Source organism: Oryx dammah, unplaced genomic scaffold (assembly GCF_014754425.2).
Source record: "Oryx dammah isolate SB20612 unplaced genomic scaffold, SCBI_Odam_1.1 HiC_scaffold_9, whole genome shotgun sequence".
Classification (NCBI taxonomy): domain Eukaryota; kingdom Metazoa; phylum Chordata; class Mammalia; order Artiodactyla; family Bovidae; genus Oryx; species Oryx dammah.
This window is the reverse complement of record NW_024070193.1, coordinates 34340730-34356404: the sequence shown is the minus strand read 5'-3', so window position 1 is coordinate 34356404 and position 15675 is coordinate 34340730. Positions and strand designations below refer to the sequence as shown.

Below are 15675 nucleotides of genomic sequence, written 5' to 3'. Positions count from 1 at the left end.
AGAAACAATAAGTCCTACATCCTTTAGAGGGCTTAAACCACTTGGCTGTGATCATATAACCAGGTAACTGGAGAAGTTGCTATTTCCCAAACATTAATGAAATGTCATTTTCTGGAATCTATGAGATTAGATATTTGCTATTTTATTGAAGTTCAAATGTAACATAAATACATTTATACTTAAGAATAAAGTATAAACTCATCATTATCTTAGAAGATAATGTTAACTAAAAAGAGTAGTTTTATCATTGTTAAAATTTAATGTCACTTTAAAAAAAGTGAGTCCTTAATATTTACTGTGCCAAATTTATAAAGATAATATATATACAATAGAACATGAGTTAAATAAGATAACTGAAATCCATTTTGACTGTAAAATAAGGTTACTTATCAATGAGTAAATGCACATTCACTAATAAGTTACAAGTAAAAGTTTGTATATTATTTTTCTCCATTGACTGTTTCATAATGTATAATCTAGTTGGAGGGACAAAGACTATTTTTGACTGCCATATATAAACCAAGGACCTCATAATACTTTTATTCATAGTTAATGCTAAAAAGAAAACATAAACCAAAAGAGAATTAGGGACAACCAGTCTGTTCCTATTTAATCCTTTTGTGAAAGATCAATGTTTTCTTCCTTTTTTTTTTTTTTTTCAGACAAATTGCTCCTCTCTGATCATTATCTTATAAATAGGAATTATTTTGTAAGTCAATCTTTGGAGGGGATCTGGTACTCAATTTATACTGTGTGCTTGTCAACTTGGGGAAATAGCTGGCATTTAACTCCAGTTTACAAGATAATTTGTGCAAAAGAATAACTGATGAGTAAATGTTCTTAAACTTCACTGGTTATGCTTATTAGGCCTCTGACATTTCTAAATGACATGAAACACAATGGGATATATTATGAAGGTAATTGTCAGCTTAGTTCCAAATCTCTATTTCCTTCCTCTGGTCAGTTAATTACTAAATTACATGTCATTTACTTTTCAAAGACAAACTGTAAACACTTTCATAGTTTAATCCCAGTCTTCCAAGAAGAGAGCACTAGTAATTAGTCTTGTTTATCTTTGGGGGTGGGGACAGAGTGATTTATGAATAGGATGATCAGTAGGAAGGACTGAAGATCCCAGCTCTCTTTTCATTACTGACTCAGGGCATGCATCTGGGTAAGATCATAAAGCTGTAGCCCCAGCTTCTCTGAATGTACTGCTGACAGCGTGGAGCTACTATAGCCCTCCCAGAGGAGTCGTGACAATTAATGAACTAATGTTAGTGGAAAATGGTGCACTTCTCTGAGGAAGTGACCTGATAATTATACACTATTATTGTCATCTAATCCAGTTATATCAGCTATCTAATAGAAATTTCTATGGAATTTACAAGACAATATTATTGTCATCTAATCCAGTTATATCAGCTATCTAATAGAAATTTCTATGGAATTTACAAGACAATAGATACTCTAAAAGGATAAAATCCTAACATAATTTTAAATGTGGTAGCAGCTATTTGTGGCCATATGTTCAAGAAAACAATACTATTCTTGGCTATATTTAACTTCTGCATATTGCCAATTATTTTTCAAATTTTAAGTTTGCAAAGCTTACTCTCACTGAAATGGGAATAAAGGGTTAGTTTTACATAAAAATATTGACTACATATTTTGTGAATGTGAATGTGAAGTCGCTCAGTCGTGTCCGACTCTTTGCAACCTTGTGGACTGTAGGCCACCAGGCTCCCGGGTCCGTGGGATTTCCCAGGCAAGAATACTGGAGTGGGTTGCCATTTCCTTCTCCAGGGGATCTTCCTGACCCAGGGATCGAACCCGGGTCTCCCGCATTGCAGGCAGACGCTTTAACCTCTGAGCCATATGGTCAATGTTATCATAATGATAAGACCAATCATAATGATAAGACCAATCAATGATAAAGAAAAAAGGAAATCAAACTTTGTACATTCTAAAATTCTTCCAAAAATCACATGTGGAATGAGTTCTGGAAATAAATTAATATATTCCATCATACATTAAAAACTGCTTGTAAAATTCAGTGACTTCAGTATCAGAAATCTGTTATTAATTAGAATCGCTAAATGGTAACCTACTTTCAAGTAAGTTAAAATACTTGTTCATGAAACATATCAAAATAGAGGAGTGTAACATCTTCCACTGTTACAGAAGAAATTTAGAAATGGCATTAAAACAAATTAAAGTCATCTGAGCAGATACAAACTTCTGTGCAAAATTCAAAGGGGAAAGTCTATTTTAGTAACTTCTATATATATATAAAAGAGAAAATGAGTAGAGTCTGAAGTTCAAAGATATTCATGTGGAAATCCTAGTTTTGTTGATTTCTAATTGTATAGTGATGGGCCAGTCTATCCGTGGACCCTTTCTGTATCTAGGATACAGTATTAATGATCCTCTCTTCACAACATTGGTCTCAGAATTTGATATGAGTATACAGAATGCCTAATAGTGCTTAGTAAGCAGTGACTGTTCCTTAGGGGGTCATACTTTTGATACGCTTAATCTTTATTGGCCATGTACCAAAAGACAGTGAAAGATTATCAATAGGTTTGTTTTTTTTTTTGAATGGGAGAGGATTAAGAATATTGCTAATAAAAATATTAGGAATCATAAACTTTGGGGGATCGATTATAATGAAATCAGCCTGTAAAAACTTTCTTAAATTATCTACCACAGTTAAACTCTATTTTACAACACTCTAATCACAATGACTTTTTAAAACTTATAAATAAAATATATTTATAAAATATATAAATAGTTTCATGTGTTCTTGAAAGATATTGTTCTATTATTATACTTAGGATGTGGACCTAAAAAAAGTAAAAAGAACGCAAAGGTAATAAGTAAAACATAAAGAATCCTCACCTCCCATTTGATAATCATTTCCTTGGGTTGAGAAGCTTGAACTCTTATGTTTTGTGGATTTTTGTCTGGAGCTGAAAAATTATAAATATGAAAATTACTTTTCCTCATTGTATGATCTATAGATATATCATCCCTTTGCCCATAAAAAACAGATTTTTATATAACTTTGATTATATTTATTTATATCTGGCCCAGTTTGTAAAAAGATTCACAGGACTTTTATATAATGATTTTAGAATGTAAATATTTCACATATTATATTTATACATATTATGAAATGATCAAAATAGTTAACACATCTCACCTCACATAAAGCATGTTTTATATATATATATATAAGGAGTAAAATCATATTCATGGATTGATATAATTATTAGTCATTGGAGAATAGAAGGTTTAATTTACCTGTCTTCATTTTAAACCTGCTCTTAAAATTCTAAACACACTATTTAAATATACATTTTAGTTTTAAATCTGCTTTACTTTTTCTTTTAGAATTATTGTTAGAAATGTGATATGAATGTTTGCCTCTACATGAATAAAATTAAAGGTCATATATTAATATCAACAGCTAAGTTTTAGGGGCATCAAATAGGAAACAGCAGGTAATGCCCCCATGAAATATATTTGGATGAATCTATTTTATAAGAAGGGTTAAGTATGCAATTTAGTGCCAAGATGAACTTATACTAAAATCATACAAGTACCTGATTATTATCTCTGCTTATATTTTCTCAATCCCCAAAGGGAATTGTATCCTAGCATATTTATTTCAGACAGAGAGGGAAAAAATACCATGCTATGACCACATTGTTAATCATTCCCAATTCAGGAATACAAATTTCAGCACTGTCAATATTTTGATTTATTGGTTTATAACATTATATAAGGCTCACGTTTACAATATTATATTTTGAATTCTGTATATATTACAGCATGTTGGTTCTTGAGAATTTTTTTAAAGCATCTTGAGATTTTAGGTAGATCTTAGATATCTACTTAACTATTGAGATATAAAAAATACACTAAATGCATAAAATGGCATTACATGCAGTAAAAATTGAATGCACTATCTATAACATGTCAAGCGTTTTACTTCAGAAAGTTGAAATGAGAAAAATAAAGAGAACGTTGACTTTAATATACATTGAACTCTAGTTTACAACTTATTTATGGTATCTGATTTTAACATAATACTCAGCTATCAGAAATTACTCAGAATAATGCTTGTTCATGTTCCTCAAACATTTATATACAACTTACAAGACTGATGTCCTTTGACTATTTTCTGTGTTGTTAGTTCTCTACTGGAGGAAATCTAAAATCCTACACCATGGCATCAATCCTTTTTCTTAAAAGATGTTCAAGGATGCGGCAAACTAAAATATTTTGTTAGAAACTTGAGGTGTGAGCATCCATACCTGCTGGGGGTGTTTCATGATGGCCTGATGGGTGGCTAGGCTGGCTTCTCCCAACTTCATTCATGGCTATGACCCTGAACTGGTATCTCACATACGGAGCCAAAGACAGCACGACTGTTGTTTCCTTTCCTTGGACTCGAGTCAGTTCTTCCCACCTTCCAGGCTCCTCTTTGTTTCCTTCAAATTCTACAATGTACTCTGGCAGTGGGAACACAGAAAAACACATTAGAAGAGACTGAGAATGTTTAAGTTATACTAAGGTTTATATATAATATGTTTTAAAGGATGTTTTATGGATAATCCACTCATGCACCAATGGCTTTAATATTAACTCTGGAGAGCACAGCTACCCCAAGTCTTCCCTACCACTGATATTGCTATTGTGGTCATCGCCAGCCTCCCATGTCAGTCGAACACTTCTGTTCTGTCTTTCCGACAAGTGAAGGTTTTCTGGTGGATCCGGAACATCTGATTAATAATGAAAAATAAAGGTAAGGAAAAGGCAGATCATTGCCTTGTCAATCCCACTTCCTCACTCAGGCACACTGCAATCCTCTGCTTCCCCTCCATGCCCCTGTCTCCACTCTGACCTGCCAAATCTCACCTGACCTTCTGGTTCTATTCTAAATGCAGGTTCATCCACATCTGTTCCCAACTGTAAGTATTACCTCCCTTTACTATGACTACTAAGGCAATGGCACCCCACTCCTGGAAAATCCCATGGACAGAGGAGCCGGGTGGGCTGCAGTCCATGGGGTCGCTGAGGGTCGGACACAACTGAGCGACTTCACTTTCACTTTTCACTTTCATGCATTGGAGAAGGAAATGGCAACCCACTCCAGTGTTCTTGCCTGGAGAATCCGAGGGACGGGGGAGCCTGGTGGGCTGCCGTCTATGGGGTCACACAGAGTTGGACATGACCTAAGTGACTTAGCAGCATACACTTATTTATATGCTTAGTTCATCTCTTGTATGGGACTAAACAGGTCTTCCAGAGTAGTAACCATACTTTATTCATCTTTACATCCCCAGTGCCTTGCACATAAATGTTTTGTGACTAAGTAAACAGTGTATTATCATGTAAATCATGCATGTAATTCTCATATTAGAATCATAAACTTAGGTCCTATAAGTACAGGAAAATAAGAACATGAATTTAGGCTTTCTTTTCAACATGCTTTGGATTTTTTCATTTATAACAATGAATTATCAGTATATCATACCTGGAGTTCTAAAGAAGAGTAGGAAAGGGATTTATATTGGAAGAAGATACTGAGCTGATAAATGTTGTGACAGAGACTAGAAACCTGAGTAAGCAATGACAAATTTTAAGCGTGTTAAAGACACGGAAGTTTCTGGTACTTTGAACATAAAAGGAACAGTAAAAGAAAAAAAAAATGTATCACTAATGATCCTGACTTCTAAAATTTGGTTTCACTTCTCTCGTAAATTCAAGAACACATTTTTTCAGAGGAGACAAAGTCATATCTAATGACACCTTCTTAGGCGAGCTTTCGTCTCCAAGTGGGGAAAAACATCCATTATCCCTGTATTTAACAACTGTTGGGAATTTATACTGACAAACATTGTCTTTTCACTTCAGGAGACAGCATGTTTATTTTTAAAATGTGGTCAGTGACTACGTTCACACTGTAGAATCCTAAATGATAATTTACTGTAGAGCCCTAAATAAGAATTGATTTCCTCCACAGGCTTGAGGATATCTGAACTCAGAGAATTTAAGCTTGTCTTCAGCACTTACTAAGTCTACTATTTCTCAAATTTCTTGAAACAACCAGTGCAGCCTGTTTTGTCTGATATTAAAATCTGCTCTTGCTGAGAATCACATAGAACTACGATAGATGGACTGCAATTGAGACCTAAAAGAATGTTGCTCTTAAAGGATGCTTCTGGCAGGGTTTTTGAAAGTAACTTCTGATTGAAAAGGGTCAACCATATGCTTTAAAAAACTACTTTCCAGGAAAGAGAGTCTTTTAGAAACTATACATGGATTTGACATTTGTTACTGTCAGCTATGGGGATATGCTTCTTAAAATCAGAGACTGACCTGAAAAAAGAGGGTATAAACTCCAAGAAGTGGTAAGAGGATGCCCCCTATCTCATTAAATATTCATTATTTTATTTTCATTCTAAAAACATCTGGCAATTGCTTCATCAATAAATAGTACATATAGTCACTATTTAAAGTTATCAAACTTTAATAGTTCAAGAAGATGGCAGCCTAATTACAGGACTGACATATCAAATTTCACAAGAAAATTTACGTGGCATGTATCAGGTGGTAGGGACACCAGTCTCTTTGCCATTGCTCAAAATACTTGAGGGCAAAGCCCATGGATCCTGACATTGACATTTAAAATTGTACCTGGCACAAACTCCAGTCTACCTGAATTTTAACCATTTTATCCGGTGAATCACTTACTGCAATGATTACTAAGGACTGAACCTTTCTGCTTTTAGTTCCCTGAAGTAGCTGAAATACATCTCCTAAAAAGGTTTCTTTTGAACCAAGTCCATACCACCTATCATCTGATAGGTAAAAGCCGAACATTTTGGGGGATTTTTAGGTGGTCATTTGTTTCACTTGAAACATGATGGTCATTTATCTCACTTGAAATAAAGTGGTCATTGGCTTCACTAGTAAAGATCCAGCCTCTTTACTCATTTTCCACCAGCCTACCTCAAGAGGGACTGGATTTTTTCCTCTCGTTCTGTACCCAGGGGAGGCAACCTCCCTGTGAATCCCAGTGACCAGAGTGCTAAGGATACAAATGCCTGTTAATAGTAAGGATTTCTCTAGATACATGGTCAAGGCATTTAAGATACTTCCGTGGTGGCTTAAGACACTAAAAAACCTGCCTGCAATGCAGGAGATGTGGGTTTGATCCCTGGGTCGGGAAGATCCCCTGGAGAAGGGAATGGCAACCCACTCAGTATTCTTGCCTGGAGAATTCCATGGACAGAGGATCCTGGCGGGCTACAGTCTATGGGGTCGCAAAGAGTTGGACATGATTGAGTGATTAACACTTTGTCTCACCAAACCACTTTTAAGGACTGTCAGCAAGCTAAAGGAAAACTAAGTGCTAGCCACTGAAATACAGTAATAAGAGAAAACTAAAATTAAAAGATGTTTACTCCTTGGAAGAAAAGTTATGACCAACCTAGATAGTATATTCAAAAGCAGAGACATTACTTTGCCGACTAAGGTCCGTCTAATCAAGGCTATGGTTTTTCCAGTAGTCATGTATGGATGTGAGAGTTGGACTGTGAAGAAGGCTGAGTGCTGAAGAATTGATGCTTTTGAACTGTGGTGTTGGAGAAGACTCTTGAGAGTCCCCTGGACTGCAAGGAGATCCAACCAGTCCATTCTGAAGGAGATCAGCCCTGGGATTTCTTTGGAAGGAATGATGCTGGAGCTGAAACTCCAGTACTTTGGCCATCTCATGCGAAGAGTTGACTCATTGGAAAAGACTCTGATGCTGGGAGGGATTGGGGGCAGGAGGAGAAAGGGCCGATAGAGGATGAGATGGCTGGATGGCATCACTGACTCGATGGACGTGAGTCTGAGGGAACCCCGGGAGTTGGTGATGGACAGGGAGGCCTGGCGTGCTGCGATTCAGGGGGTCGCAAAGAGTCGGACATGACTGAGCAACTGAACTGAACTGAAAAATGTCTTTGTCAGGCTCCCAGCAAAAAGTAAACAGTTCACACAACTTAAGGTGATTCAATGAGTTTGTAATAAAGACTCAAAAGATATGAGCAGAGTATCTGGGGTGAGGGGTGGGGGGCGGGGCACAGGCAGTTACTAGAATTCCACCAGGGAGAGCTGTGTGGACAAAGCCTCTCAGAGCATAGATGACTATGGCAGAGACACACAACCAGCCTGCAGGGAGGCGGTATCCGGAGGACACACCCTCCACCCACCACCTCCCCTGCCATGGCCCCCCACCGGCCGAAGCAAATGAAAGCTTGAGGGTAAGCGGTTTATCAACGGCCACTGTTTTCCAGATCCAGAGAGCAGGTGAGACCGAATCCAGAAGGGAAACTAGGAGAGCTATCCAGCAGTCTACAAGCTGTAAACGTGGATGACTGCAAGCATAATTGCACTGATTATGCCAAAGGGGCATGCACATTGCTTTCTAATTAGAATTATTATTTAAAAAAAAAAAATCAGAAGCCTTTCTCTGCATAAGAACCCTTCAAGTCCCTCCCTCTCCTTCTGAATGGGGCCCTGGGAATTGAGCTCGGTCCGGCCTCTGGTTTAGATCAGGACCACTGTTTAATCACCACTGGACCCCCGCCTGACCTCTCCACATTAGCCCACCTCTATCCCTCAGCCACATTTCTCTGCATACAGCTCAAGGGTCCTAGGAACTCAAGCATACTTCAGTTTTCTTTCTGCTGATAGCATCACCTACCTCCCACTGCTTCTGGCAACAGTACCCAAGCAGAAAAAAGAAATTAAGCATTACTTAACTTCTTTAGAATAAGAAAAGGTAAAAGCATTTGAAAGTAGGGTAACTAATTGAAAAATTCAAACTAACAAACATGCACAGGCTTAATAATCATTGGCTTAATTGCCAAGAACAGTGAATTTAATCAGTAATAGAGAAAAAAATGAACAAAGATTTCTCTATTAGTTAGTACACTTACCAAGGACAGTTACTTGCGTCATATCAGCAATGCTATCCAGAGCAGTGTGAGCTGAACATGAGTATATACCTTCATCTTCCATGGTGACATTAGATATTGTCAGATTAGCTCCATCAATAATTATCCTACCAGGAAAAAAGTGAGTCTGTGATGAGGATGAAAATAATAGAAACAAAAAATGTGTAATCCTGTCGAAAATAAATATTCCCCATGGAAAATATTTCAAGGAAGAATTTTTTTTTTAAAAAGCCTGTCACATAATGCATTTTATTGGAGAATTCAATAGTTGAAAACTGGGGATAAAACATTATTAAAACGCACAAAAATGTCTACAAGTCATGAAAGGGATCAGGTTTGTTTTTAATTTATGAACTCCAACCATCTGTGATTCACGGGTCAGTGATGAAACTGTCTTGCCTGGTATGTCTAAAGACTGTACAATAATTAGGATACATTTGAATAATTCGTAATGCACATTTGGGAAACCACCTACACAGGATCAACTAGGGTGCTTCTTACAAAGATGGATTCCTGAATCACACCTCAGTTCTACAGAGCCAGGATATCTCAGTTGAAGTGTGGTAATCTATCTTTGACAACTTTCTCTTTTCTCCATCCTTCCAACCTCCCACATAGAATGCACATTAAGATCTGATACAAATTAAACTCTGACTCATTTGAACACTAGATGGCAGAGTAGGACTTCTTTTTGGAAATTATTTGATGCTTTGCTGCTGCGTCGCTGCAGTCATGTCCGACTCTGTGCGACCCCATAGACGGCAGCCCACCAGGCTTCCCCATCCCTGGGATTCTCCAGGCAAGAGTACTGGGGTGGGGTGCCATTGCCTTCTCCAATGCATGAAAGTAAAAAGTGAAAGTGAAGTCGCTCAGTCATGTCTGACTCTTAGTGACCCCATGGACTGCAGCCCCCCAGGCTCCTCCATCCATGGGATTTTCCAGGCAAGATTACTGGAGTGGGGTGCCATTTGCCAGTTTTTAATTGAGTTTACATGATTTTTTAAAATATATTATACCTTTTATTCTATGTCTATGTATTATTAGCCTAGTTATTCAAGTCATTTTTTTTAAATAAAGTTCCACTAAATTTGAGATATGTTTACAGCAGTTTGTTATTTGGTTGAAATAAACAATGTCTTCCTTGTGGAGAAGGAGAGAAAAATCTTACATAATTTTTTAAAAATATAAAACTCATATAAACTGTTTAAAATTCTGAGTTTAAAAAAGCCACTTAAAAGTGTAGTAAAGTTAAATATGGTTCTTCCCTTTGATGATAGACAACGTCAGCCCCTTAGCTTTATGCCAATAACTGAACAATTTGCCAATTGATACTACCTGTTATTGCTAGTCAAGAAACTCACTATAATTCTAATGAAGAAACTTTGACATAAATCAGTTTCTCAGTTCATGTTAGCTATGTGTCCATTTGGTACAAATATCAGAATATTACATAAACTTACAACCTTGAAAAGTTTACCTGCTTAGATGAAGAAATATGATTTAATAACCTCTTCAGGAGGGCTGTTTGAGCCCTGCACATCCACGAGGGCCCAGAGAAGCCGAAATATAGCCTGAAATATACAATCTTTTGGCCAAGATTTATCCCTTAGTGCGTGGCTGCTTCAGGCCAGAAAGAAAGGGCAACTTTTCTGTAACGCTCTGTGTTTTAAGAACTCAGAAATGTGCCTATTTTTAATCAAGGTAGAATGACCCACTGGTTCTTGAAATGTGGTAGCTATGCTGTACCAAGGGAGGTTATTAAAATGCCAGGCATTGGCCTCAGTCCAGGTTCTGATTCAGAACTTCTAGGAACAGGGCAAGGGCCTCTGCATTTGAACAAGATAACTAGGAAATTCTCGCTCACATCAAAATTTGACTATTTGTGTTAGCAAGGATGCACTCTGCAGTGCAGAAATAAGAAATAGGTCCAATTTCTCAGTGCATAAGAACACAACACTTTAGGTCTCTCTTATGTTTCCATCAGAGGTCAACTGTATTCTGCTTGAAGAAGTCCTTTCATTACATTTGTTAAGTATATTATACATTTTAAAAATGGATTCTACTCTACTTATAGAAGCTGCTCTCTGGTTTCATCTTCATCTCTGTCCCGCCTAGTCTTTCCTCCTGTTTTTACCTGTTTAATTATCTTCCTTGAGAACCTTACCATCACCTGCAATGTCTTACCTCCCTCATCTGAAACATCTAGCTTGCTAGTCCCCAACCCATGTTAACCTCCACTGTTTTCTTGTTCCAGTCTGTCTGTGTAACAGCCAAACTTCACTCCAGACAACATGACTACATGGTTCTCTCTTTGGGGACCTATGTTTGAGGCTCCAACTATGACTGTGCAATCCTGAACAAAACTTGGAGCCTAATTCATGTTATCTAAGAAATGGGTATAACAATATTTTCTTTCTCTTCAGGAAGTAAATGAGGGAAAAACACACAAAATGATTGGTGTACAGAGCCTGGCTTAGTACGTGCTCAGAAAGTGTGACTAATAATATTAATCAAATTGATTTAATTCATTGTTGGCTCATAACTCATCACATTTCTTAATGTCCCCAAATCCCCATTCCTTCTGCCTTTCTGCTTGAACAAACTACCTTAGTTCTTCATTTCTTAGGAAGGGACCCTTCTGTCCTTATAATCTCTGCCTAATTTAATGCCTTATAGCTCTGAATTCTTATCTTCCAGTCATTAAGTTCTACCCCATTCATTTGCTGCAATTTTTAAGGGGAAAAAGTACCCCTTCCACGATGCCAAGGTAAAGCCTTCCCACTTGTGCTCTTGACATCTTTTCCGTCTCATCCTCCTATCCACAGACATATAGACACATCCCAAACCCCGCTGCGGTCTCCCCTGCAGGGCAGCCCTTCACTCTGTCGTCATGATAGTCTGCATTACATTTGTTAAGCACAGTCAAAATGTTACAAATGGTTTGATGTCACATCCATTTTCCACTTCATTTTTCGATGTTAACAACAGTGTATTGTCTAGAGCCTCCTGCAGGATAGAAATCCACAGAAAATCCCTTGAGATCATTCCAGCCTTCCTAACAGGTTTGTTGTGAGGATAATCAAGAGAAAGCAAGGATGAGAGGCACTAAAATAACATGAGGCATCCAGCAGGTATAAAGGCCCAGGGTGGCAGTTTTCAACACTCATCACACCCCTGTATGTGACAGGAGGCAGGAAGAAAGAGAAGCAGGTATTTTCACTTCTTTCCCCCCCCCCCCATGTGTCTTTGGATCAGAAATTTAACCACTTTCTAGGTAAAAAGCTCTGACTCCCATCCTAGTGACGAAAAGGCACCCCAGCAGAAGTGGGAGAGAGGCGCCTACTAATGGTTCTACAGAAATTTAGTGGACACCTGTGATCTCAACTTCTTGCTAAAATTTCACGCCTGCTCCTGTCTCCAGTCAAGACTAGCCAGCAACAGTCACTCCCAGCCCTTCCCACCCCAGATATCCCTTCTATGTTAAGGTTATTGTCCTTCCCCCTACCCGTATTTAAAGAAAACTAGAAGAATATCTCCACTACTTAGGTGACCAGATAGCCAGAGCCAGCATCCTGCAGAAGCTGTAAAACTGAGTCACAGAAAGAGGCTGTTTCGAATGTCTGGATTCAGGGCCTAAATATGCGGGTAACATCACCAACAAGCCGTGAGGCTGATTTCCTTCTCAGCTATAACCCAGAGATTATATGGAGGATCCCAGACAACTAGACAGTGAAAACAGAGGGAGAATTTGGGGATATCTGAGCAGCTGATGAATCGACTGACACCTAACCAAAGGCTGAAGATCTCTGCTGCAGTGGGTAGCCTATTAGGTATCAACGCTATTCTTCTTTTATGCCCCTGACAACTGGTTGCAGTACGTATGCTGTCTTTCCACAAACATTACATTTACAGAAGAGATGCAATAGAATAAATTAAGTACCTAGGCTAAGACCAATCAATACCTTTAGAGAGAGGTAGCACACACACTCACAAATACCAAAGGAGACCAACCAGGTAACAGAAAGGAGACAAGAGTACTGGAGAAATGAGTAGAATGGATCATTACAACTAACCTGGACTGTGTAGTGAGTATATTCTAGTACTTGGTGTTAATGCACAATAATCCTATGATGAACTTACCCTGAAAAACTTTTTTGAACTAAACTATGTTATAGAATATAAAACTAAGGCACAGAAAAGTTAGGCAACTCAGAGAAAAGTGTAATTCCAAAAGATAGTCCACGAACCCCAGTGTTCATTGCAGCACTATTTACAACAGCTCGGACATGGAAGCAAGCTTAACGTTCACCGAGAGAGGAATGGATGCAGAAGATGTGCCACGTATTCACAATGGAATAAACTCAGCCATAAATAGGAAAGCAACGGTGCCATTTGCAGAGATGTGGATGAACCTAGAGACTCTCGTACAGAGTAAAGTCAGTCAGAAATACTAACACATGTATTGGAATATAGAAAAAAATTGGTATAGATGAACCTATTTGCAAAACAGAAATAGAGACAGATGTAGAGAACAAATGTGTGGATACAAACGTGGCATTGTGGTGGGATGAACTGGGAAACTGGGGCCGATGTGTATTCAGTACTGCGTGTAAAACAGATACCTAATGAGAGCCTACTGGGCAGCACAGGGAACTCTACTTACTGCTCTGTGGCGACCTAATGGGAAGGAAGGAAAAAATACAGATGGGATATATGTAGATGGATGGCTGATTCACTTTGCTGTATAGCAGAAAATAACACTGTAAAAATTTTACTTCAATAAGAAGTTTAAAAATACAGAAAAAGTTAGGCACCTTGCCTAAGGTCACAAACCCAGTAAGTGAGAATGCTAGGATTCCAAGCCAGGCCTCTGGGCTCCAGAGCCCGTGTTCTTAATAATGACATTGCCACCACCTCGTGTAGAAAAGCAAGTCCTATCTAAGGATCTTCAGAGTTAGACATTCAGAATGATGGATAACCAAATAAGCCTGCAGGTGAGACTTGGATCAGACACGGTCACTGCTTAATACCTAACTCAGCAACAATGCAAAAGAAAGGAGAACTGTCCTCTGCTTTCAAAAGACAGCATAAGTATTCAGTAAATAATATTTTCTTAGAAGTACTTAATAATGTTTAGAACTAGTCAGCATCTATTCATACATTATTCTATATTCTCTTCTCTATTTTTATATATTATCTACAATGAAAGTGGATGGCTCAAAAATGTACTTGTCCACACTTAATTAATGCGAAGGGTTCAAGATATGATTTAGGTTCTGCCCGTGACATAGACTCCTGTGAGACTGGGAGGGAGAAGGGACAGGACACCAGCTCCTCCTCTGGGGCCGTGTGAGTCACTCAGTTGTGTCCGACTCTTTGCGAGCCCATGGATTGCAGTCCATCAGACTCCTCTGTCCATGGGATTCTCCAGTTAAGAATACTGGAGTGGGTTTCCATTCCCTTCTCCAGGGGAATCTTCCTGACCGAGGGATCGAACTCAGGTCTCCTGCATCACAGGCAGATTCTTTGCTGTCTGAGCTACCAGGGCCCTGTGAGCAGACAGAGACTCTGGCACAAGTCAGAACTGTCAGTGTTGGGGTCACCAGGAGCACCAATGGGCTGAGGGGGCAGTGAAGGCAGCAGCAATATCAGCCATGTGAACTGCAGCTGCAGGACCACACCACTGAGAACCCAAAAGCTCAGGAAGCAGCGCCCTTAGGCCTAACTCCTCCAGTCTTGCCACGACTTGGTGAGCACCCAAGCCCGTGCACAAGTATAATAACAGGACATTTCCTGTCCTTACAGAATGGTACACATTATATGAAAGTGAAGTCGCTCAGTCGTGTCCGATTCTCTGCGACCTCATGGACTGTAGCCTATCAGGCTCCTCCATCCATGGGATTTTCTAGGCAAGAACACTGGACTGGGTTGTCATTTCCTTCTCCAGGAGATCTTCCAAACCCAGGGACTGAACATGGGTCTCCGGCATTGTAGACAGATGCTTTACCATCTGAGCCACCAGGGAATCTCTTATATGAATTACAGCTAGTAAAAATGAAAAGACCAGTGTTTGAGGGCAAAGTGAAAGTAGTACATTATATGACCTTTTAAATATTGCCTTAAAGACTGAAATGTAATAATCAGTTTTTATATCTTAATGCAGTGTAAATACTTTTACCACTATTTTTCTTTCAAATGCAAGGTTTAATCCCAAGCCAATATCATGAGATATGGTAATGGTGTATTTACCTGCCATCCTCGGTGCCGTTAATCTCAAAGGCTTCTCCATCTTTACTCCAGGACAACTTCAAACTGTATTTCAGATGTGAGTCACATTTGCTCTCACAGTGTAATTCCAGTGTATGTGATTTGGGGACCCGAGGATTCTTGGGAGAAACTCTAAGGTTTGTAGCATCTGTTTTTATAAAACAAAGATACTAGTCAGAAGTACAGAACAGCTTATGTTACTGTCAAAGTGAAAGTAAAAGTCACTCACAGTCGTGTCTGACTCCTTGCAACCCCATGGACTATACAGTCCATGGAATTCCCCAGGCCAGAATACTGGAGTGGGTAGCCTTTCCCTTCTCCAGGGGATCTTCCCAACCCAGGGATCAAACCCAGGTCTCCTGCATTGCAGGCAGATTCTTCACCAGGTGAGCCA

At 38.8% G+C, this 15675-nt stretch overlaps 1 protein-coding gene and 1 long non-coding RNA gene across 4 annotated transcripts in view; one reads left to right on the top strand and one right to left on the bottom strand.

Moving 5' to 3' along the window:
• CHL1 (cell adhesion molecule L1 like) overlaps positions 1-15675 on the bottom strand; it is a 98463-nt gene that overhangs the window by 25321 nt on the left and 57467 nt on the right. For all 3 annotated transcript variants that reach the window (XM_040246388.1, XM_040246386.1, XM_040246387.1), the window contains 5 exons: positions 15264-15429; positions 8997-9121; positions 4689-4790; positions 4323-4520; positions 2902-2972 (listed from right to left, as the gene is read on the bottom strand). In XM_040246388.1, coding sequence (XP_040102322.1) covers positions 2902-2972; positions 4323-4520; positions 4689-4790; positions 8997-9121; positions 15264-15429 — 662 coding nt within the window. The remainder of the gene's footprint in view (positions 1-2901; positions 2973-4322; positions 4521-4688; positions 4791-8996; positions 9122-15263; positions 15430-15675) is intronic.
• LOC120867932 overlaps positions 1-15675 on the top strand; it is a 383141-nt gene that overhangs the window by 313529 nt on the left and 53937 nt on the right. The gene's annotated exons all lie outside the window — the stretch shown is intronic.